The sequence below is a fragment of the Trichomycterus rosablanca genome, chromosome 9 (genome assembly GCF_030014385.1).
Source record: "Trichomycterus rosablanca isolate fTriRos1 chromosome 9, fTriRos1.hap1, whole genome shotgun sequence".
NCBI lineage: Eukaryota > Metazoa > Chordata > Actinopteri > Siluriformes > Trichomycteridae > Trichomycterus > Trichomycterus rosablanca.
The window spans coordinates 20,756,543-20,780,096 of record NC_085996.1 but is presented as its reverse complement, the minus strand read 5'-3'; the positions used below and the strand labels follow the sequence as shown (position 1 = coordinate 20,780,096).

At 41.1% G+C, this 23,554-nt stretch overlaps 1 protein-coding gene across 1 annotated transcript in view; it reads left to right on the top strand.

Annotated features, from left to right (window-relative positions):
* cdc42bpab (CDC42 binding protein kinase alpha (DMPK-like) b) overlaps positions 1 to 23,554 on the top strand; it is a 130,790-nt gene continuing 107,236 nt past the window's right edge. Inside the window, exon 1 of the mRNA XM_063002052.1 lies at positions 1 to 797. Within this exon, the coding sequence (XP_062858122.1) occupies positions 620 to 797 (178 nt within the window). The 5' untranslated portion in view covers positions 1 to 619. The remainder of the gene's footprint in view (positions 798 to 23,554) is intronic.

Sequence of the window (23,554 nt, the reverse complement as noted above, 5' to 3'; positions counted from 1 at the left end):
CCGGACTGAGCCTGCAGTGAAACCGGAGCGGTCTGATACCAGTGATACCAGTGAGGACGGGTTCTAGAGAAGCATACTGGGGCAGGACTGTGTAGCTTTATACAGGCGAATACGTGCATACAGAAAGCCGGAAAAGGTAGCTGGTTTGTGGAGGATTTATAGTAGGCTGGTGCGGCTTTTCGCAGAGGTGGGGCGTACTCGCTTTGTAGCATTGCAGATCCAGGACTGATGCATATTCTCTATATGTAGTGCATGATGGATATACATGCATGCATGTCAACAAATCAGAAGATTGACCTAATCCTGGCTGTCGTATGTCCTTTGAGAAGGATGTAAAGCAGGGTAATACGAATATACGAATACACATACGAAAAGAAACCAAGCACCGGGAGTCTGTGGATACGTCAAACCAACCATCTGTCTGGAATGTACACTAGTCTGGAAAAGTGAGCAAAATGAGATGTGCAAGATCGACCTTTAAGTCGTTATGTGTTTTTCCTGGCTGGTCATGACCGAATCGTTTGTAAATGCACGTTTCAGACCCCTCAGGAGGTGCCACTCTTTGGTTTACCTAGTTTAATTTCGGAGATATATCGAATCAAGAAACAAACAGTTCAGAATGTCTGGTGAGGTTCGTTTGAAGAAGCTGGAGGAGCTGATTTTGGACGGACCGGCTCGATCCAGTGGACAATCTCTCAGTGTCGAGACTCTCCTCGATATCCTGGTCTGTCTCTACGACGAATGCAATAATTCCCCCCTCAGAAGAGAGAAAAATGTCCTGGAATTTCTAGACTGGGGTAAGATGTTTAACTTTCTGCTCTTTCTTTCCCAGCAGTGGCTTTGCACAGGTAAATTTGTGGTACTGCTGTGGATTAGACTTCTAGCTACAGCAGCATGACAGCAAACATGACTGGTATGGAAATGTGTGTGACTCAGCTAGGACTGAACCAGGACTGAGTTGGCACAGGGAGGGAAAACAGAAGTGACATACACGTTGTAGCCTAGTGGTTAAGGTCGCTGGTTTGAGCCTCACCACTGCCAGGTTGCTCCTGTTGGGCCCCTGAGCAAGGTCCTTAACCCTGACTGTACACCGATCAGCAAGGACTTTGTATTTCTATAAATACTGACTGTAGTCCATCTGTTTCTCTACATACTTTTTAGCCTGCTTTCACCCTGTTCTTCAATGGTCAGGACCCTCACAGGACCACCACATAGCAGGTATTATTTACCTGCTATGTCCACCTGTCCACTCCCTGTCCACTCTATTAGACACTCCTACCTAGTTGATCCACCTTGTAGATGTAAAGTCAGGGACGATCGCTCATCTATTGCTGCTGTTTGAGTTGGTCATCTTCTAGACCTTCATCAGTGGTCACAGGACGCCGCCCATGGGGCGCTGTTGGCTGGATATTTTTGGTTGTTAGACTATTTTCGGTCCAGCAGTGACAGTGAGATGTTTAAAAACTCAATCAGCATTGCTTTGTCTTATCCACTCATACCAGCACAACACACACTAACACACCACCACCATGTCAGTGTCACTGCAGTGCTGAGAATGATCCACCACCTAAATAATACCTGCTCTGTGGTGGTCCTGTGGTGGTTCTGACCATTATAGTTATACAATTACTGACTGTAGTCCATCTGATTCTCTACATACTTTTTAACCTGCTTTCACCCTGTTCTTCAATAGTCAGGACCCTCACAGGACCACCACAGAGCAGGTATTATTTAGGTTGTGGATCATTCTCAGCATTGCAGTAACAATGACATGGTGGTGGTGTGTTAGTGTGTGTTGTGCTGGATCAGACACAGCAGCGCTGCTGGAGTTTTTAAATACCGTGTCCACTAACTGTCCACTCTATTAGACCCTCCTACCTAGTTGGTCCACCTTGTAGATGTAAAGTCAGAGACGATTGCTCATCTATTGCTGCTGTCTGAGTTGGTCATCTTCTAGACCTTCATCAGTGGTCACAGGACTCTGCCCATGGGGCGATGTTGGCTGGATATTTTTGGTTGTTAGACTATTCTTGGTCCAGCAGTGACAGTGAGGTGTTTAAAAACGTAATCAGCATTGCTGTGTCTTATCCACTCATACCAGCACAACACACACTAACACACCACCACCATGTCAGTGTCACTGCAGTGCTGAGAATGACCCACCACCTAAATAATACCTGCTCTGTAGTGGACCTGTGGGGGTCCTGAACATTGAGGAACAGGATGAAAGCAGGCTAATAAAGTATGTAGAGAAACAGATGGACTACAGTCAGTAATTGTAGAACTACAAAGTGCTTCTACATGATAAGTGGGGCTGATAAAATGGACAGTGAGTAAAAACCATCATCTCAAGATGTGACCCTTGTAAAAAAAATCATTGAACAGCTTTACTACGAACGCTTTACTACTAATTAGTGTGGCTACATCCAGTTTTCACTTGTACTACAGTTTCTTACTTGCCCGGCACAATTCCATGCCTAATCGACTTCTTTTTTTTGGATTCTTACTTCTGTCAGGCAGCCTTACATTCCTGATGATGACAGGTGGACATTGTTTACACAGCACACACAAGTAATTTCCTGCTTGCACCCTAAATTGCATCCTGTGTACATAGTGCACATAGTATTTAGTCTAGTCATGTCTGATTTGGGGCATCATTCGTTTATTGTTGTTGTCTGTTTTACCACCGCTTTATCCTAGTCAGGGTCATGGGGTCTGATTTATTTGGTGAAAGGTGTATGTTTTTCTAGTCATAGATGGCTGGCTCTGGATGACTTGAGGTGGTGATATAGGAAACAGTTTTAATGGTACATGTAAAGGTATTAGATTGTAATATTAAAGTGCGTACTTATTGTAGGAAAATAGTACAAATGATTGTTTGTGTTATATGTGTTTGCTCAGTGTGAGATTAAAACAAACACAACTGTATTTATACTGCAGAATTAATGTGTCTTCAAATTACAAACTCAGATCTTTAATGGGAGTCCTATATAATATAGATAGTTCAAAGCTGCTCTGTCCAGTTGATCAGTTTATAGCAGTGGTCAGTTTATAGCACATTTGTTCCTCTGTATATATGGTAAAGCCAAATTCAAATCATATCATGCAGCCTGTTAATAATGTATGACGAGTCTGCTATCATGATTATCAGCTAACAGGACGTTGGTGTAAAAGTTCCTCCTGAACCAAGGGTTCAGGACATCCTAAAAAAAAGTTTGTGTGCCCTCTTCCTGTGGGAAGGCTTGACTGGGCAGAGTCAGGAAGCTGCTCGGGGCCACTGGACACATTATGATGTCATCCAGGGAAACGGCTACGCATTGTGTTTGTCCTCTTTGTGTGCTTGACTATTTGAAGAGTCTCCGGATATGCTCATGAGCTCACTTACTGACACACATGGACAAGCAGACTCATTCACTTGGTCATTTATAGTTGGTGTAGTAGAAGATCACCAACGGGTGATAGAATATATAGAATAGAATATACAGTAGAATGGCTTTATTTGCCATATACACTGATCAGCCATAACATTAAAACCACCTCCTTACCATGTAGAAGCACTTTGTAGCTCTACAATTACTGACTGTAGTCTATCTGTTTATCTACATACTTTTCTAGCCTGCTTTCACTCTGTTCTTCAATGGTCAGGAACCACCACAGGACCACCACAGAGCAGGTATTATTTAGGTGCTGGATGATTCTCAGCACTGCAGTGACACTGACATGGTGGTGGTGTGTTAGTGTGTGTTGTGCTGGTATGAGTGGATCAGACACAGCAGCGCTGCTGGAGTTTTTAAATACCGTGTCCACTCACTGTCCACTCTATTAGACACTCCTACCTAGTTGGTCCACCTTGTAGATGTAAAGTCAGAGACGATCGCTCATCTATTGCTGCTGTTTGAGTTGGTCATCTTCTTGACCTTCATCAGTGGTCACAGGACGCTGCCCACAGGGCGCTGTTGGTTGGATGTTTTTGGTTGGTGGACTATTCTCAGTCCAGCAGTGACAGTGAGGTGTTTAAAAACTCCATCATCATTGCTGTGTGGCGCGTAGCCACTGATGCACGTCCAAAAAGGTGGAAATCAGATGGCGCTAAATCTGGACTATAAGCTCTTTTTCAGTCTCTCAGACACGACCAATTAGTACTCCTCCCACCCTCACTGTTTCCAACCAAAATCTAAAAGTGCAGAAACTTTTTGAAGATCCCTTGTACGTTCACCATAGTAGCTCCCTTCGTCTGCTCGGTGGTCTGAAGGCAGCACGTCTTCTTTGCAATGTCTGAAGCAGCATTTTTTAAGAAGTGAAATCAGCAGCCTGCTAATGTAGTTCAGCCTGCTATATTTCCCAGATAATCACCACAGCTATAAACAATTGCCATCTCTGCCATTCCTTCATGTTTAATTGCATAGAAATATGCACTAATCCAAACAAAACCTTTTTCCTGTATTCACTTTCTAATTCCTTACTCTTACATCTGACCAATAAGCTGAATGAACGTTCTCATATGTTTTGTTGTGATGCATTTTAGTGCACTCAGACTTTTCTCTATGTGAAATAGAAACACAGCCAAGTGGAAAACGCTTCCAGTTATGCCAAGTTCACACTACACGACTTTTAAGGTGTTCAGATCGCTGTACAGTTCACACTACACAACTGGATCTCTTGTAATCGGGAGCCTTTTAAGTCGTTGTGGTTTTCACACCACATGACTGATCGACGATAGGGGGTCACACACTACACGATCTATCACCATGTGAAATCTCAGACGAGTCTGTCTGGTCTCTTAAACTACCTTTAGTCACGTGAACACACGTGAGAAGTGACAAGGGGTTTAAAGATACCATGTCCAAAAATGCACGTCAACAAGAAGAAGCGAGCGATCAAAGTTGTTGTGCGCTGATGTGGAGCGTTAAAGCAAGTAGGAAAAAATTAATGCATCTGGGTGAAAGAGTGGATTTTGGCTACGCGGCCAGCAGGGATCGTCGGTCATGCAGAGAGAGTTGGAAGTCACATGAATATTTTTTGCAATCCATTTGGTATTATGGTTTTGCGTGGACGTTAAGTCACAAATACTGTAAAGCTTGTGTGTGCTGGTGTATTCTGACAGAAACTATATTATACCCTGGTCCCACACGTTTACTTCTCTTCCCTCAGGGTTCCAGATGTTTAGCATGCTAGACATTTCTCTTTAGTCTGCGAGCGATCGACGAATGCTGAGTAGCCTCCGCGCTGCCACATCTAGTCGGCGAGCGGAATTCAGGGCAAAAATAGTGTAGTGTGAACTAGGCATTAATGAACTCCTCAAATGATTCAGACCAGAGCAAATGAACTATAGGGATGAAAATGCTCTTACACTGCCATAACCCAAAACCTTGCAGATTAGACCTACCCCAACAGTTGCAGACATTGCCATGGTGTTTGGTGAACTGTACCACGGACAATAAATACACTCTCACCGATGCTTATTCTTTCTGTCATTCATTTAGGTTAGGAGTTGTCCTGGCAGACACAAACATGGCCATGAGGGTTCAATGACCTCACCCAGGACCTCATGTCCTGTCTCTTTACAGCACACATGTACATCCTCAATAGTTCATTCAGCTTTTTCTAGCAGGGGGTACAATCATGCAGAGAAAGAACACAGAGTTGAATCTTAGTTTCATCTCCAAAGAAAGCTTACGTTCTGCATCTGGTTTTCCTCACCACATGTTTCCAAATGGGCACTACTCAGGTTTATGAGCCCCCTCTCTAGACACTGAGAGCGGGGACTGGCTTTAGATCAGTTCCCACCTCCTACTGCTTCTTCTGAATCCTGAAGGGTTAGTCAAAATATCCCATATATATCCATCCCATAATAACAACTATAATAATAATATCCTAAAGCAACAAGTCTCATAATCTACACTTGCTATATTACATTTAGTTTATTAGTGTTTACTCCATTCATTTACATTTTCGGCATTGAACAGACGCTTTTATCCAAAGCGACTTACAGTACTGTGACAGTATATTGTCCAAGCAATTGAGGGTTGGGGGCCTTGCTCAAGGGCCCAACAGTGACAATCTGGCAGTAGTGGGGACTTGAACCAGCCACCTGTAGATTACTAGTCCAGTACCTTAACCACTAGGCTACAAATGCCTGGTTTATTTCTAAGTAGTGTCATTATTATTATTCACACACTGGGTGCATCCTTGGATCCTGTTAGATCCTTGTTTCCCATTCTTGATACCTTTACATGATTCTTAAATCCTCATTTCTTTAAATGGAAGGAAAGAAAGTGAGGACACGAAAATTAGGGCTAATTTGATGTCCTCAATTACTAAAGCATCACTTTAACCTGTTGATAGTGTGTTACCAGCTGTGTTAGACATTCCTGGCATTAATCAGGCTTAATGTAATTTTAAATTACATGAAATGCTAATATAGGTGCTCGGGTGGTGCAGCAGTAAATAAAGATAGTCTCTTATTGCTGGGATCCAGAGTTTGAACCCCCAGTTGTGCTATTGGTTGGTGGGGCAGCTACAAACTGAGATGGGGGTGGCTGAGGCTCCGAGATGGATTGGTGTCCTGCCTGGGGTGTGTTACTGTGTTGCGCCTAGTGATTCTGGAAAGGTGGACCCACCGCAAACCAGACCAGGATAAAATACAACGTGATATTGGAGTAAAAAATACAATGGTAACAGATTTAATGTTATGCACAGATATTTGGGCCTGCATTAATTTTTGTTAGCTTTAGATTTAAGGGAAAGGAATAAAAATGCTAAAATGCTCATGCTTGATTGATTGCGGGTTTATGGACTAGGAACTAGTATTTTGGGACACACCCAATATGTAGTATGTGGAATGGTATAGCTAGTTTTAAAAGGTGCTGGGGATCCCTGATTGCAATCGAGGAGGGTATATTGCTGCTTCACGCCTCCTCCGACCTATCTGCCAATCAGGGTCCTTACACAGCATTTGAAGACCCCACGCACATAGTCTGGTCATCCTGCCCTAGCAGAGACGTGTCTGCTGCAGGCACTGCCAATCATGCTCGCTAGATGGCGCCCAGCCGACCGGTGCCAATGCCGAGTTTGAACCGAGGAGTTCAGAATCTCGGCACTGGTGTGCTAGCAGAATATCCCGCTGTGCCACTTGAGCATGAGACTTAATTCTAAACTGAAAAAGTTAGTCACATTACAAAATCTTGATCCATGTCTAGAAATTGGTCATTTGATAATCTTTAACTATAATAATACTAAATCAACCTACGTGCATGCCTGTTAATGTGAGCAAACGCATATTAGTCACTGGGAGACCATATGGGTGTTCATTGATTTTACGAAAGTAGCACCATTCCAAAACAAAACCTTAAAAAAGACTTGTGCTGTGTTGTCTAATTAGTCCCAGAAACCACTCTGTATAATTAGGATCAGCCACCCAAGTGTAGTTTACACTTAAAGATTTTTTTTTGTTCTTAAGGTTTATAAGAAAAACTGCTAACCAGAGCTGATGTGTGCACATTTGTATGTGCCACATTCATGCAGAAAGCACAGAACCTTATGTGTTCCATGAAAGCCTGCTGAGGTCTCCTGAATGTTTATAGTTGAGCTTAGGACAAGGACAGAGACTGTCCTACACTGACAACCACGTGACCGTAAAGTGAAAAATTGGAGTCGTATGTTACAAAGAAGAGACTTCTATTTAATGCTTTATTAAATAAAGAAGTCTACGGATTGCTGTAAACATGAAAAAATGCCTGGGAATAAATGGCGACGGCTCAATGATTCATTCACAATTTGCATCTTTTTTTATTGCCAAACAAATTTATCCCGGTGACAGACAGACTTGTTTTTTTGGTTCTGTTATTACTATCACTCTTTATAAGAATGAATGTATGCAGGCGGATATGGCGTTTAAGTGTGAATGTCCAGTGACTTGGCTATATCATTTATTACCAACATTTGACTTAATTCTGTCTTTCTATTTTTACTTTGACTAAATTCATAAAATAATTGACTCTGAAGCTTGATTGTCAGATCTTGAACCTGTTGTTTTCGACACAAACAGGTACAGAAACTAATGCCTAGTTCACATTACACGATTTTTGCCCTGATTTTCGCTCGCCGACTGGATGTGGCAGCTCAGGAGCAACTCGGCGTTCGCTCGGCGATCTAAACTCGGCTCTCAATCTCTGTGTGTGAACTACTCAACAACTCGATCCGAGCGGCTCGCCGAACACTCGCTGAGCGGTCCGTGACCGAAGAGAGATATCTGCCATGTTGAATATCTGGATCAGTCGGTTGCGACTGGCAATGAGGGTGGTGAGGGTGATAATATAGTTTCTATCAGAATACATCGGCACACACACAAGCTTTACAATATTTGTGAACTTATTGTCCACGACAAACCATAATACCCACTTCATTTAGTGCTGCAACTATTGATTATTTTTGTAATTGAGTATTCTATCGATTATTCCAGTGATTAATCGAGTGATCGGATAAGAAATTCTTTTGCTTTAATAAAGAGCAAAAATAAATACATATAAGACAAAATAAGACATGTCTCTTAAAATAAACTGCACATTTTATTCCTTGCATACAGGACAGTTTAAAGAGAACATTTTTGAAATGCAAAAACAAATCCATCAAAAATAAATCAAATTACTTAAAAAATGTATACAGGCAACCTAAAACTAAGGCATAAATAAGAATAAACAATAATACATAAACATAAGCCTCTAATTTGTGCAACTTTCAGAACTAAAGGTTTCAGCTACAGCTCACGCAGAACATAAAGCTTTAATATTTTGTTGGGAGGCTTTGTGGCATTTGTAGGAGGTTCTGTCAGGATTGTATCTCCTAGATGAGGTAGATTTGGCGTTTGTGTGTGTGTGCGTGTACGTGTGTGTTTGCTTAAGCCCTCAAAAAAGCCTGTGGTGGTTGCAATGAAGAACAGTCAGCGTATCAACACAACGCTCTGATGGTGTGGATGTTGTTCTGAGTTTTAGTTTTTTCCATCTTAAAATTATCTCAAACTTTCTGTCGTTTTCTCTGTTCAGTCTCCTCTGTTCGCCCCTCGCTATTTTGCACTATCCGCGCTATTAAATCTCGGCTTCGTTTCAAATCGCACTTTCATACTGAACAGTACGCAGGAGCGGCGAGCGTGTACACTATATATTCATTGAACTGTACGTGAAAGGTACCCGGATTAGGTCCTGTTAAATAATGTTAAAGTAGGATATTTCGGATGCAGCCCTCAACTTCTTCACGTCACCCGTCCACAGCGTGAACGCGTTGTGCAAAAGTGAGAAACACCTTGAGCTGTATATAGTTGTATGGATTAAACGATGCCTCGATGCATAAAATTTGTTTCTCGAGGAATCGTTTCAGCCCTAGCTGCATTACAAAAAAATATTTATTAACCTTTAACTCGATACAGAACAAAACAATCCCTGCTGGTCGCGTTGCCAAATCCACTCGGATTTATTTATTTTATTTTATTTATTTGATGTTACTGTGCACATCAGCGCACAAACTTTAATCGCTCGCTGCTTGTTGACATGCATTCTTGGACGTGGAATCATTAAACTCCTCGTCACTTCTCGCGTTCGTTTTGTAGTGTGAGAACCACACCGACTTAAAAGACTCCCGATTACAAGAGATCCAGTTGTGTAGTGTGAACTTGGCATAACAGATTTAGGGATCATTGGGTTTCTGTAAAAGGCATGCGCAAGCTGTTAGCTATGTGATATACTACACATACTGCATATTTAAGATGCACAGTATTGATATTGTAACAGTAGACACTTTAAATTACTGTCACTGCCTTTAAGTTCAGTTGTAATGAGAGTTACCTGTGCTTGTTGATTATTCTTTATTTTAGTAAACCAAGAGTATCAAATGGAGAAATAGGTAAAGAATTGAATTACTGTTTTTTGCTTGAGACGAAGACCCTTATTTGAAATAAAAAGCTCACCAGGCAGTACAACTGTCTTTAATCATGTAATCATTGTCATTCTCTATGCCGTTGGGGGCAATATAATAATTTTCCATTGTTTATTTACCCTACTCACTAATATTAAGCTCAGTATTGGGTTTTATAAGATACATGTAAAATTTGCTTTTCTTGCAAGGCTTGACAGATTGTCAAATGGCTTCCTATTTACTAATAGTTTTGCTTGGCAAGCATGTGGGGGATTTTGGCTTAAAGGTGGATAGAAACCACCAAACTGCCAAAGTCTTTTTGGGCAGGACCGAATTCAGTTGAAATTTTATGAGCCATTCTTTGACTCATTAAGGTGGAGCTAACACAAACAAATAGTAGAAAACAGGCTGCAATCTAAGCTGTTTTCTAGCATACTGAATGTTATGTTTAATAAGTGTGTTAATATTAGTGTAGTTACACACCGTATAGCACATATAGCACAAATGATGTTTAGCATAGAGTCAGGAAATCCTACGTGTGCTGTGTAAACAATGTCCACCTCCAAAACATAGATGTAAGCTTGTACAGGTTAAAGTCGCTAGGTAATGTGTCTTAAGTGTCATATGAATATATACACCGATCAGCCATAACATTAAAACCACCCCCTTGTTACTACACTCACTGTCCATTTTATCAGCTCCACTTACCATATAGAAGCACTTGTAGTTCTACAATTACTGACTGTAGTCCATCTGTTTCTCTACATACTTTGTTAGCCCCCATTCATGCTGTTTTTCAATGGTCAGGACTCTCCCAGGACCACTACAGTGCAGGTATTATTTGGGTGGTGGGTCATTCTCAGCACTGCAGTGACACTGACATGGTGGTGGTGTGTTAGTGTGTGTTGTGCTGGTATGAGTGGATCAGACACAGCAATGTTGATGGAGTTTTTAAACACCTCACTGTCACTGCTGGACTGAGAATAGTCCACCAACTAAAAATCTTTAGCCAACAGCACCCTATAGGCAGCGTCCTGTGACCACGGATGAAGGTCTAGAAGATGACCAACTCAAACAGCAGCAATAGATGAGCGATCGTCTCTGACTTCACATCCACAAGGTGGAACAACTAGGTAGAAGTGTCTAATAGAGTGGACAGTGAGTGGACACAGTATTTAAAAACTCCAGCAGCGCTGCTGTGTCTGATCCACTCATACCAGTACAACACACCACCACCATGTCATTGTCACTGCAGTGCTGAGAATGATCCACCACCTAAATAATACTAGGGTAAATATATGAAAACTAGGATTTGTATTGGTGCCATCAACAGTCCCCTCCACAATAATTGGGAGGGGCACCCTCTGTTCTATTTTAATGTGTGAAATGATATTCTGCCAAGATTTAAGCTAGACACATATGATGGATATGGTCATTACTGAAGTACAGTATTTTGTCATCTCATGCTCAGTTATCTACCAGCAAGCTAAATAAATGAGTGTCATTCTCTCTCTCCATTTCTCACCTACAAGCTGTCTTCCCTGTAACCTGACAGTTACCAATCTGTAAGGCTATACGCTAAAGTCTGTCTTTCAGTGTTAATCAGAACAGTACAAGGTTCTTACCTGTCCCTTAAACAAGAGGGGATATTGTAAATGTGGCCTAACAGACCACTAATCTAATAGCCAACTCAGCTCAATATAAAGAAGACAAAAGTCATGACAACAGGGGAGACAAATTACTTTACTATTGATGGAGATGTGGACAGCTTTTGCCTGTTGGATCAATTATTAACAGCAAAGGATCCAGCAGTAAGGAAACACGACACAGACTGGCACTTGGCAGAACAAGAATGAAGGAACTGGAAAAGATGATCAGATGTAGTTATTTCCAGATAAAGAGTGGAATTTGGTTTTCTCTGTGGTTTTTCTTGAATGTGGGACAGGAAGAATATTGATGCTTTTGAACTTAGGTGCTGGCGAATTTTTACCTTGTATGGCAAAGAAAGCAATCCAATCAAGACTAGCCTCTTCCTCGAAGCCTAGATAACCAAACTACAGCTCTGTTATTTTGGACAGATCACGATCAGTTTATTGGAAAAGAGTTAAAGGAAACAGAGAAAGAGGACGACCAATGCCAAAATGAATGAATACAAATAGAGGAAAAATAACCAAGGCATTAAAAAACCTTAAAACCCAAACAGAAGACACAATAGGCTGGAGAAACAGAAGTCAGGAGTGCCAGGAGTCACAGTGGACTCAACGTCAATTTTTGACATTGCAGTGTTACCTTGAAACTCAAAGTCAGTTGGTTCTGGGAGTGGCGTCGCGTTTAAAAGACGTTGAGTTTCAAGGTATTTTTTCCCATAAAGATGAGAAACTTGTTAATGCGTTCCATGGTCCTGTGGAACTGCATATATTTTAGGCTAATGGGGTAAAATAGGGCTAATAGGTAAAATAATGGGGTTGTTTTTGACACGTATACACTAAAAAAAAACACAAATATAATATAAAACACTGAAATACAATTAAAAAACAGTTAAATACAATAAAACCTGCACTTTATCTTCACTTCTTTATTGTTTCCTTATGCTTCTTAATCGTGGAGATGCTTGATCTTGGAATACCGCATTCTGTTCAGTAAAGGTACATTTTACATTTACATTTACATTTTCAGCATTTAGCAGACGCTTTTATCCATAGTGACTTACACGATGGGCTGAACACGATGAGCAATTGGGCCTTGCTCAGGGACCCAACAGTGGCAACTTGGTGGTGGCGGGGCTTGAACCGTCAACCTTCTGTTTACTAGTCCAGCACCTTAACCACTGAGCTATCACTGCCCTATAATTATAAGGAATTAAGTGGATTGCTCATTTTCGACATTAGACATGTTTATCCAAACTTACAGTTGTAACAGTATACAATCTAAGCAATCCAGGGTTAAGGGCCTTGTTCAAGGGCCCAACAGTTGCAACCTGGCAGTGGTGGGGTTTTAACTGGCAACTTTCTGATTACTGGACCAGTACCTTAACCACTAGGCTACAGCAGCCCTACATTCACATGAGATGCGGCAAAATAGCTTCTGTGCTGGCAATGTCAATATTTCCTATGTGTGGCGGTGCACAAAGCTTAGCGTGACTTATTGTACTAAAACAACAAGCGAGGAATTTCATTAGTGGAGGGAATTTATGAACAGTAATAATTGAGAGAGTTCCTATGCCGTTTTTTAATACACGTTAAACTTTTTTGTAACGATAAGCGTTTCGAACTCTCTCAAAAAAGCAGATTCTCACGATTTCTCAGCACCCTGAGCTGTTACACAAGTTTAAACCAGAGAAAAATCCAGCTAAACACAGATACTTACGGATGCTGTTATTCCACAGAAATGCAGATTCGTCTCATATTAGCACTTTGATGACGTTTTACCGCACCACTCAAGCCAAGCACTGAATAAAGCGGCAGTCACATGAATGTCGAGTTTAAGTTAACAAATTTCTCTTGTCTAGTTTAAAAGATTTCGAGTTTAGGAGACATTGAGTTACAAGGTACCACTGTATATTATATATACGGTTATTTGCTTTAAAATTAACTATAATACGGCGCCCAGCGGTATATTCCGCTAGCACACCAGCACTCCTCGGTTCGAAACTCGGTGTTGCCACCGGTCGACTGGGTGCCATCTGGCGGGCATAATTGGCAGTGCCTGCAGCAGATACCAATTGCCCACAGTATCTGCAGGGTGGGGGCCGGACTGTGTGTGGGTGGGTGGGTCTTCATACACTGTGTAAGGACCCTGATTGGCAGAAGAGACACCTGTGCAGAATGCAGAGGTGAAAAGAGGATGGCTGTACACGTGTCGGAAGAGGCGTGTACAGCGACGTGCTCTCCTAGGATGCAATCTGGTATCTCTCAGCAGCGGAAGACAAAATTGAGTGTGCTAAATCGGGAGGAAAATGGGAAAAAAATGCATTAAAAATTATAATGAACAGTGTTAACAAACTGTTTTTAAGTCTGTTTACCACATCTTACAGCCTGCACTGACTTTAAATATGTGCTTTCACATAACAAATAAATTAGATTATATAGCCTATTTGTGCAATAATGGAATAAAGTATTGTGGGAATATCAAAGAGCAATGTATATGTAGTACATTGACCTTAATAGGTAAAACAGGAGCATTTTAAAAACAAGAAATAAGGTTAACCTGTACTAATGTATCACATCTCACATATCACAGACTTTTCCTAACCAAATGATCAGTCTCAAACCGCATTTCTGGAATAACAAGTATTTTAATATAGTTCCATTACCATTGATTACCATACAGTACAAACACGAATCCAGTCAGAATATGTTCTCAAGCTGCTGATCATGGAACCGATTAAGGGAACTAACTAACCCATTCTGTATCTTAGTTTACTTTTTATTTTATTTTATTTTTTTAGGGTGTCCCCATATATGCTTTTTCGGCCACCAAACCAAAGATACCATGCTGTTGGTAAATGCTATAAGGATATCTCTCTCTATGTCTATTCTTGACAGCATATTTTGTAAAGCCTGGATCCTTGAGCTAAGAGTATAGTTTCAGACCAAAGACTTCTGGTCTTCTATTTTGTCCTTGGGCCCTTTTTACCACCCTAGTCTCGTATTTCACCATTCCCGTACACATGCAGTGATTAAGACATTTGGAAAACGCATAATGTGTACGCTTAAAACATCGAGAACCTTAGTTTAAAATTGTGTGGTGTTTTGGTAATGATGAAGATAATGGGTATGCTGTGCATCAGCAGGCAGGTCAGACATAGAGGACATTGCTTGTGGTAAATGGAAGCTGCATTCTGCTCAGGTATGCATCTCCTCCGAGGGGAGAAGAAAGTGCTGACTCAGAGCCTCGACACTTTCCAGTCTGCAGAATGAAGACGTACACGTCACACAGCTGGTAGATTTGACCTAGCTCGCTCACTCATTATTGCACATTTTTACATTATAATCCCAAACCTATGTATGTAAACATTGGATCTAGAAATATCGCATCTGAAACCAGAGACATTAACACTTTAAAAATAAATGGTCATTTTTAGTAGACCAAACATCTCATAATGAAATGTCATGTAGAACCCTCACCACTGCAAGTCATTCCTGAGAGCTTAAAAGTAATCAATAATGTTGAAAAGAAAATCATTAGGTGATCTTATAAATGTAATTTAAACGTGGTAGGTGTGTGAGTGTTGTTGATTTTTACTTCAGGGCACTTACTCAGCCAGGGGTCATTTTTTACCCACTAGAATAGAATTTGACTCTTTTGGTGTGTTTGAAAACCTAGTGCATAGACAGCATTTTACGTCATCCTATGCATGCTCCCGAGAAGCAGGCTGTACGAAATCCTAGATGCCTTAAAATGCTCCCTAGTAAGATATCCTAAAATTTCAACAGTATTTTGAGTGGAGAACGACAGAGCAACCTATGCTTCCTTAGCGGTGAAGGCAATCACAGCATTCCAACTTTTCTCACAAAAAATAACAAATATGGCGTCCAATTGCACGATTGTGTTATGCTTCCTCTCCACCAATGCTGATCCCTGCTCTGACTGAGGAGAACGAAGCTAATCCACACCCCCTCCGACACGTGGGCAGCATGCCGTATGCATCTTATCACCTACACTTTGACGAGTGCAGTGCAGCCCAGCGTTATGTACGGAGAGACACACCCTGAGAGCACTCTTTTCTCATCTCTGTGCAGGCGCCATCAGTCAGCCAGCAGAGGTCGTAATTGCACCAGTCATGGGAGAGAGACCCCATCCGGCTTAGTCCCGCCCATATCTGAACAACAGGCCAATCGTTGTTCATGTGGCCGCTCAGTTTCAGCCAGCAGGCAGAGCTGAGATTCGATACGATGTATTCGAGATCCTAGCTCTGGTTCCAGTGTGTGTTTTTACCGCTGCGCCACCTGAGCGGCCCAAGCGGACTTATTTTCAAATGTAAATAAATTATCATTGATTTTTAATTTGTATAAATGTGTACAAGTGTTTTTTTTTTTTGCAAGTTCAGGCTTGTCAGGGACAGTTTAACCGTTTTCGGTACACGGAGGGAGATATTAGTTGACTTTCTAGCACATTGTGCCACCTCATCCCTTTGGTTTGAATGGCATGATGCTTAGTAAGCGAAAACCAATGTAATCGCTTTCTAAGTAGCCTGTTCTTATAACCTGCCTTATACAGTAAGTCAATGACTTATTAGAATCCTCTCTACTTAGATAGCTGCCTATGTAGGCAGCTCCCTAGGTTTTCGAACACACCCATTGTCTTATTTCCCCATGAATATTGATTTTACCTGAAACCCTCTTGAAATTGTTGCCAGGCAACTAGCTTTTGGTCAGTGATGTCATAATATGTCCCAAACAATCAATTTCACTGTGCTTGAAAAGTAAATAGTGCAGCTGATGTCTTCTGCTCTTGTAGCCCATCTGCCTTAAGGATTGATGTGTTGTGAGCTCCGATGCTTTTCCGCTCACTACAGTAGTTTCAAGCCTTTTACTCAGCTTGAACTCTGACCTCTTCTGTCAAAAAGGGGGTTTTGCCCACAATCCTGCCGCTCACTGAGTGTTTTTGTTCTTCGTCCTATTCCAGTCCAAACTGAAGAGACCTCTTTGCGTTTCTGACCCAAGTCTGCATGATATTTTTTTTTGGATTGTGCCACTTCCACATGACAGGAAGCTTGATTGCTTGATAAGCTGGCGTATGGACGTTCCTGACAGGGTGTTAATTATATCTGTCTCTCTTTCTCTGAGTGAATTCTCAGAGCAGTATTGATGGTGCATCAATGCTGGTTGATGTCCTTCGATTGTGCTGACTTTGCTTTTTGTCGAGGAAGGTCTCAGCTGGCTGTCAGCACTGTGCTGTCGTTTCATTGATCCGAGTGTGTGTGTGTAGTTCTCATAGTGCTGTGTCCTTTTTTTTGGTGCATTCATGCAACACAGGTACATCAAGGCTATTTTTAGGATTCTGTGCTGCATGCATAAGGACACAAGGATGCATTCTCAATAATTGAGATGATTGTTTATGTTATTTGGCTTGTTAGGTTGAGAGTTTGAATCCCAGCTCTGCAGCATGCAGCCACTGTTGGGCCCTTAAACAAGGCCTTTAACTCTCTTTGCTTCAGGGGTGCCGTACCATGGCTTACCCTGCGCTCTGACCCCAGCTTCAGCTGGGATATGCGAAGAGAGAATTTTATTGTACTGTATGTCTGTATATGTGTATATGACAAATAAAGACATTCTATATTTTATTCTTCTAACATAATGAACATTTAAATCATTTGCATTTCATTGTTATGTTTTACCACCTCAGAATAACTAGGCTCCGTGCAGTAACACACCCGGGACAGGACACCAATTCATTGTGAGGCCTCGACCTTCCCCCTGCTTAGGCATAGCCTTATGTCTGTATGTAAATGCAGACCGGCCAATAGCACCGTTGGGGATTCGAGCCCTGGATGGATATGGATAGCTTACTTCTAATTAACTAAAACATGCATCTGTCACTAGACTATTGTTTGTTGAACTCATGCATGGAAATACAGTTATACAATTATATTGTACTGTTATGATACACAAAATGCAGAAATAGTGAATTTATTAAATCTATTACCAGAATATATAGAGTTTACACAACTTTAGACAATGTCGAACCAGCCTTATCTTTGAACAGTTGGTAGTTGAAAATCTTAGTTATACTGACAATTATATATAAAATATGGTGGCACAGTGCTTTGATTATATTAATAAACTGATTGACGTTTGGCAAGGCATGTAAATTTAGAATTGTTAAATCTAACCGTTAATTGTGGTAATTAAAAAATATTCTTGGTAAGTCTAAATTATTCTTATTGTGTTGCTATTATATTGCTGTATACACCTCTAATATGATCATTTGATTTTAATAACATTGTAATGGTACATAGCACTCAGTTGGTGCAACGGTAAACTGGCTATGTCTAAGGAGATTTTTTTTTAATCCAGACCCACCGTGATCTGAACATAAAATGTAAAAATGTAATTGTATACATCACAAATTTTGTAATAGGTTCTTTTTTTGTTTGTTTTGCCAGTTGTTAGATTGAGGTTGTATTCCTACAAGATTTGGGGTTCCTCTTAATTCCAAGCTCTTATTGAGTTTGGTTAAATGATTGACATTGCAATTATAACTATTACTGTTATTATTACGAGGGATCTTCAAAAAGTTTCCACACTTTTATATTTTGGGAGGAGAAGTAATTGTTCATGTCTGAGAGACTGAGAGAGAGCTTATAGTCCGGATTTAGCACCATCAGATTTCCACCTTTTAAGGGGAAGAAGATTTTCATGTGATGATGATGTGAAAGCAGTGGTGCATCAGTGGCTACGCACTCAACCAAAAACATTTTTGTTGATGGCATTATGATGGCAAAATGCATGGAAGGTGACTATGTAGAAAAGTGGTGCAATTTGTTTTTGAAATTCTTAATAAATAGAGTTTTAAAAAGTGCAGACACTTTTTGAAGAACCCTCATATTATTACATTTTACATTACATCCAAAGCGACTTACAGTACTGTGACAGTATACAATCTAAGCAATTGAGGGTTAAGGGCCTTGTTCAAGGGCCCACCAGCAACCAACCTGGCAATGGTGAGGTTTGAACCGGCAACCTTCTGATTACTGGACCAGCACCTTAACCACTAGGCTATAGCTGCCCTTATTATTATTATTCATCTACTGCATTGTTGCGTCTGGTCCGGATTTACTTGGAAAAACTAGGCACAAGGCAGGAATACCCTGGACAGGCTGCCAAACCATAGAACGGCTTTGGCCAATGAGTTTTCGTACACTTTTGATTTGGAATGGAAACAGAAACAAAATCTCTCATTCAAAAAGTAAAACACTATTCTATACCTTGTAATAGCCCCATTGACGACAGTTCCAGCTACAAGTCCTAGATTAATCTCTGCAAGCTTTGTGTATTTGGATTTGGGCAGTTTATCCCATTCCATTTAAGCTCTGTCAGATTCAATGGTGAGCATCTGTGAATTACTATCTTCAGGTCTCCTTACAGGTTTTTAAGGTTTTCAGTCAGGTCCACTCAAGGACGTTTACAGACCTGCCATGAAGCCGTAACAGTGTTGTTTCAGCTGTTGAAAGGTGAACTGTTGCCCTAGTCTGAGCTTTTCTTCAAGAATGTTCCTGTTTCTGATAGCTCTCCCGTATCATGATGCTGTTTTACTATATAGATGGTAATAGCCAGGTGTTATGCAGTGCCTGTTTTTCATCAGACATAGTGCTTGCTGTTCTGTTGGTGCTGAACCCATCAAATCAGAGGATCTTTTCTTCTCCTTTATGTGCCTTTTAGCAAACTTTTTACTCGACGGTGACACTCTGATTTACAGTACTGCAGAGATTTATGTCTGCTCAATAGGTTCTTCCATCCTATCTTACCTATATCTCACTCATCAGAGGTGCTTTGAGCTCTTACTTTCTTGACCAAGGCTCTTTTTGCCCGAAGTTTTAAGGATATGCCAAGTTTTATCCAATCTCAAAATGATTGAGACCCCATGTGGTCCTGGGATCACTCAAAGCCAAATATGTTATTTTATACCCTTTTCTTAATCCATGCCTTGCCACAGATCCTTAGTCAGTTCCTTGGCTTAGTTTTCATCTTAACAATGTCGTCCTTTCATCCTCTGGCTGTAAGCATTCATAGAATTCAGACTAGATTTGTTACAGTATTGGATGTAACCCCTCACCCCCCCCAATTAGATCTGCTTTTTTGTTTGGAAATATTAATGAAAAAAATCCCTGCATCAGAACTCTTATCAAAATAATAGGATTACAGGGTGATAGATGATGATGGTGTGTTTGTGCCTGGCTTTAGATCACATAAGATCTGTGCTGGTTGCCATCTCTTGTCAGTCATATCAAGGTCAGAGAGGAGTCCAATTTCATCAGGAGTGCTGAGTGCCTTTGGCCACCTGCTGGGAGCAGGAAGAAGAGATTGGAGTGAGATGCTCTCTTTTTAAGGGGGTTGGGGTTTAAAAGAGGTGGGGGACCGAAGCACCAGGAGACTGTGCATTATTCATGCGGTCTAAAGAAATGGGCTCCGGTGAATGTTACTTGGCTTCGGTGCTTGCGGTTTGCTCTTGGAACCATGTTGTGCTTTGTTATGCATGGCAAATCAAAACAAAGCCAGATCTGGTCTTGTGTTTGCATGTGTGCTATGCCTCGGTACTGTTAGAACATGACTTGCTTCCCTCCCTACCCTCTCCTGCTCATCTGTCACCAGGCTAGATGTTTTGCAATGTTTCCTTTTGAGCTCTAATCCACTGTCAGAGCTCACCTACAGTTTTTACTACAGTGCTGGTTGGGACATGTTACATCATAATGCATATTTTTGGGAAACTTGTGGTTTGAAGTTCCAGCCTTGACACCCTTTCTCTGCAGGTTATAATTAGGACTGGTTCCAGCTTAAGGGATTGGCTGTGGCCTAAAAACTGTGTGCAAAGGAAGACAACTTACAGGAGATATAGACCGATCAGCCATAACAATATAACCACCTCCTTGTTTCTACACTCACTGTCCATTTCATCAACTCCACTTACCATATAGAAGCACTTTGTAGTTCTACAAATACTGACTGTAGTCCATCTGTTTCTTTGCATGCTTTGTTAGCCCCCTTTCATGCTGTTCTACAAATGGTCAGGACAAAGGTCCCAGGACCACTACAACACTGCAGTGATACTGACATGGTGGTGGTGTGTTAGTGTGTGTCGTGCTGTTATGAGTGAATTAGACACAGCAGCGCTGATGGAGTTTTTTTTTTTTTTATTTTTTTTTTTATTTTTTATAATTTCTCCGAATTTTCTCCCCAATTTTTCTCCCAATTTTTAGCGCTTCCAATCTGTCTTCCGCTGCTAACAGGCACACCAGACCTGCATCCAAGGAGAGCACGCCGCTGCCCCACGCCTTCTTTACACGTGTACAGCCCTCCTCTGCAAATCAGGGTCCTTACACAGCGCATGAAGACCCACCCACCCACATATAGTCCGGTCCCCCACCCTGCAGGCACTGCCAATTATGCCCGCCAGATGGCGCCCAGCCGACCGGTGGCAACACCGAGCCTCGAACCGGGAGGTTCAGAAACTCGGTGCTGGTGCGTCAGCGGAATATCCCGCTGCGCCACCTGGGCGCCGATGGAGTTTTTAAACACCTCACTGTCACTGCTGGACTGAAAATAGTCCACCAACCAAAAATATCCAGCCAACAGGGCCCGCCGCGTCATTTCATCCGGCCCGCGAGAGCTTAAACGACTGTATGATTGTTGTGATGGTTCGAGTCGTTACAGAGACGCACTTATAATTTAATGCGCTCCTGCGCCTTTAAGAGACAACGTGACATCGTAGTCATGGCAGCTAACTTTAACCTTCGCTAAGAAGCCATGTGACTTTTACGGCAAAAGAATGCGGGGTAGTGTAGTCAGTAATGTAAACAATAATAAATAAATACAAATAATTATATTGCAATATAATACCCAAGCATTGTCTGTAAGTAGTGGCGTTTATATTCTCAGTTGTTAGTAAAGAGTATATATAGTAAGAGTATATCACAGCGTTTTAGTTACAAATTTACCGTAATTAAATACTGTTGTTACCGTTACTATAGCAATTAGTAACTTTACACAAAATTTTAACTCGTTATTTTACGTTTGGTTAAATCTCATATTGTACCAGATGTAACACTTGACTACAGCTGTGTGCTTTTACTGTATTAGGTTCTTTATTGTTTTAATTGTTTGTATTTTTACTTCATTTTGATGCACACAGCTGGGAAGCAAATAAACCGACTGTATTCTGAAGAGAGCTGTCTGTCTGTCTGTCTGTCTGTCTAGCTGAGAAAGGGGGATAAACTATTAGTGAGGGCAGAATGATTGTCTTAAAAATACACTGTAAAATCCTAAATAAACTGCATCTTTCAAAATGCAGGCTGATTTTGTGACCTGCAAAGTGACACATCCCGCCAGTAGATGATGTTACACATATTTACACATGATCCTACAATGTACAAGAAGATAAGTAAGAAAATTAAGCATAAGGAGGAAATTTAATGAAAGTGAAAACAAGTTTGTGCTTCAGGAAGAGAAACCGGTGCATCTCTTGTGTTATGAGGCTGTGTCTGTGGTAAAGTAGAACAATATAAATTCAGAATTCAGCCTCCAAGAAAAACAGCAATGTGACTGCAATCACAGCAGGATACGTTACAATCGGCCCTTCGAGGGCCACCATAATGCTGATGTGGCCCTCGGTGAAAATGAGTTTGACACCCCTGGTGTAGAAGATGACCAACGCAAACAGCAGCAATAGATGAGCGATCGTCTCTGACTTTACATCTACACGGTGGACCAACTAGGTAGGAGTGTCTAATAGAGTGGACAGTGAGTGGACACGGTATTTAAAAACTCGCTGCTGTGTCTTATCCACTCATACCAGCACAACACACACTAACACACCACCACCACGTCATTGTCACTGCAGTGCTGAGAATGATCCACCACCCAAATAATACCTGCTCTGTGGTGGTCCTGTGGGGGTCCTGACCATTGAAGAACAGAGTGAAAGCAGGCTAAAAAAGTATGTAGAGAAATAAATGGACTACAGTCAGTAATTAGAAGTAGAAGTACAAAGTGCTTCTATATGGTAAGTGGAGCTGATAAAATGGACAGTAGGTGTAGAAACAAGGAGGTGGTTTTAATGTTATGGCTGATCAGTGTATATGTATAGTATATCATATTTATAATATGACATACTTATATATTATAGTTAATTAAGTATAATTAATATAACTATTCATTTTTATTGTCATGTTTTAACACCACCAGGTTTACAATTCGTCACGGGGCCTCAACCCCCCACTCCCTTCAGACATAGCCAATAGTCGATTGTTTATATTGCAGGAGGCATTTGTGGAAAAAAGAAGAACATCTGTAGTTTGGGAATACTTTGGACAGAGCGTGGTCATCTAGTCTAAAACCAAAGATTTGTGCAAAGTGTGCCAAGCCATTGTGGCTACCATGACATGGCTATCCCAGAAAACACATCAAACCTTTACTGTCAGTTAAAGTACAACCACAAACAACTGTAGGATGAGTGTTTAGCAAAAAAGTCAGAAAGCACAATTTGATTTGACCCTAATTCACATGTAACTCTGTCTGTAAAATAGCCATCCATTACTTTGAGTTGAAAGCATGACACTGTATGACTCCCAGCATTACAAAATAAAATAATGCTGAGAAACACTGTCCATACGGAATTTGGAATCAGATTCACTGCACCTTATAATAATAATATTAATCAACTCCTATACTACTTGACTTAATATATGGTGTGTTTATACTGAAGCTTCTGCATGAAAGAAGCTTTGGCTCGAATGACTTATGATGGATAAACAGTACTAGATTCCTTAACAAGTGCACTTCTTCCATTTTCCAGTACTTTGCTGTTGCTTTAACAGCAGATCTGTGATCTAGTAGAACAACTGAGCCATTTAAGCAGGTCTTTGAGTTAAAAAGTTGATGTTTTCAATGCCTCGTTTTCCTAAGAAGCCATGGAGGTGCACAGTTGTTTA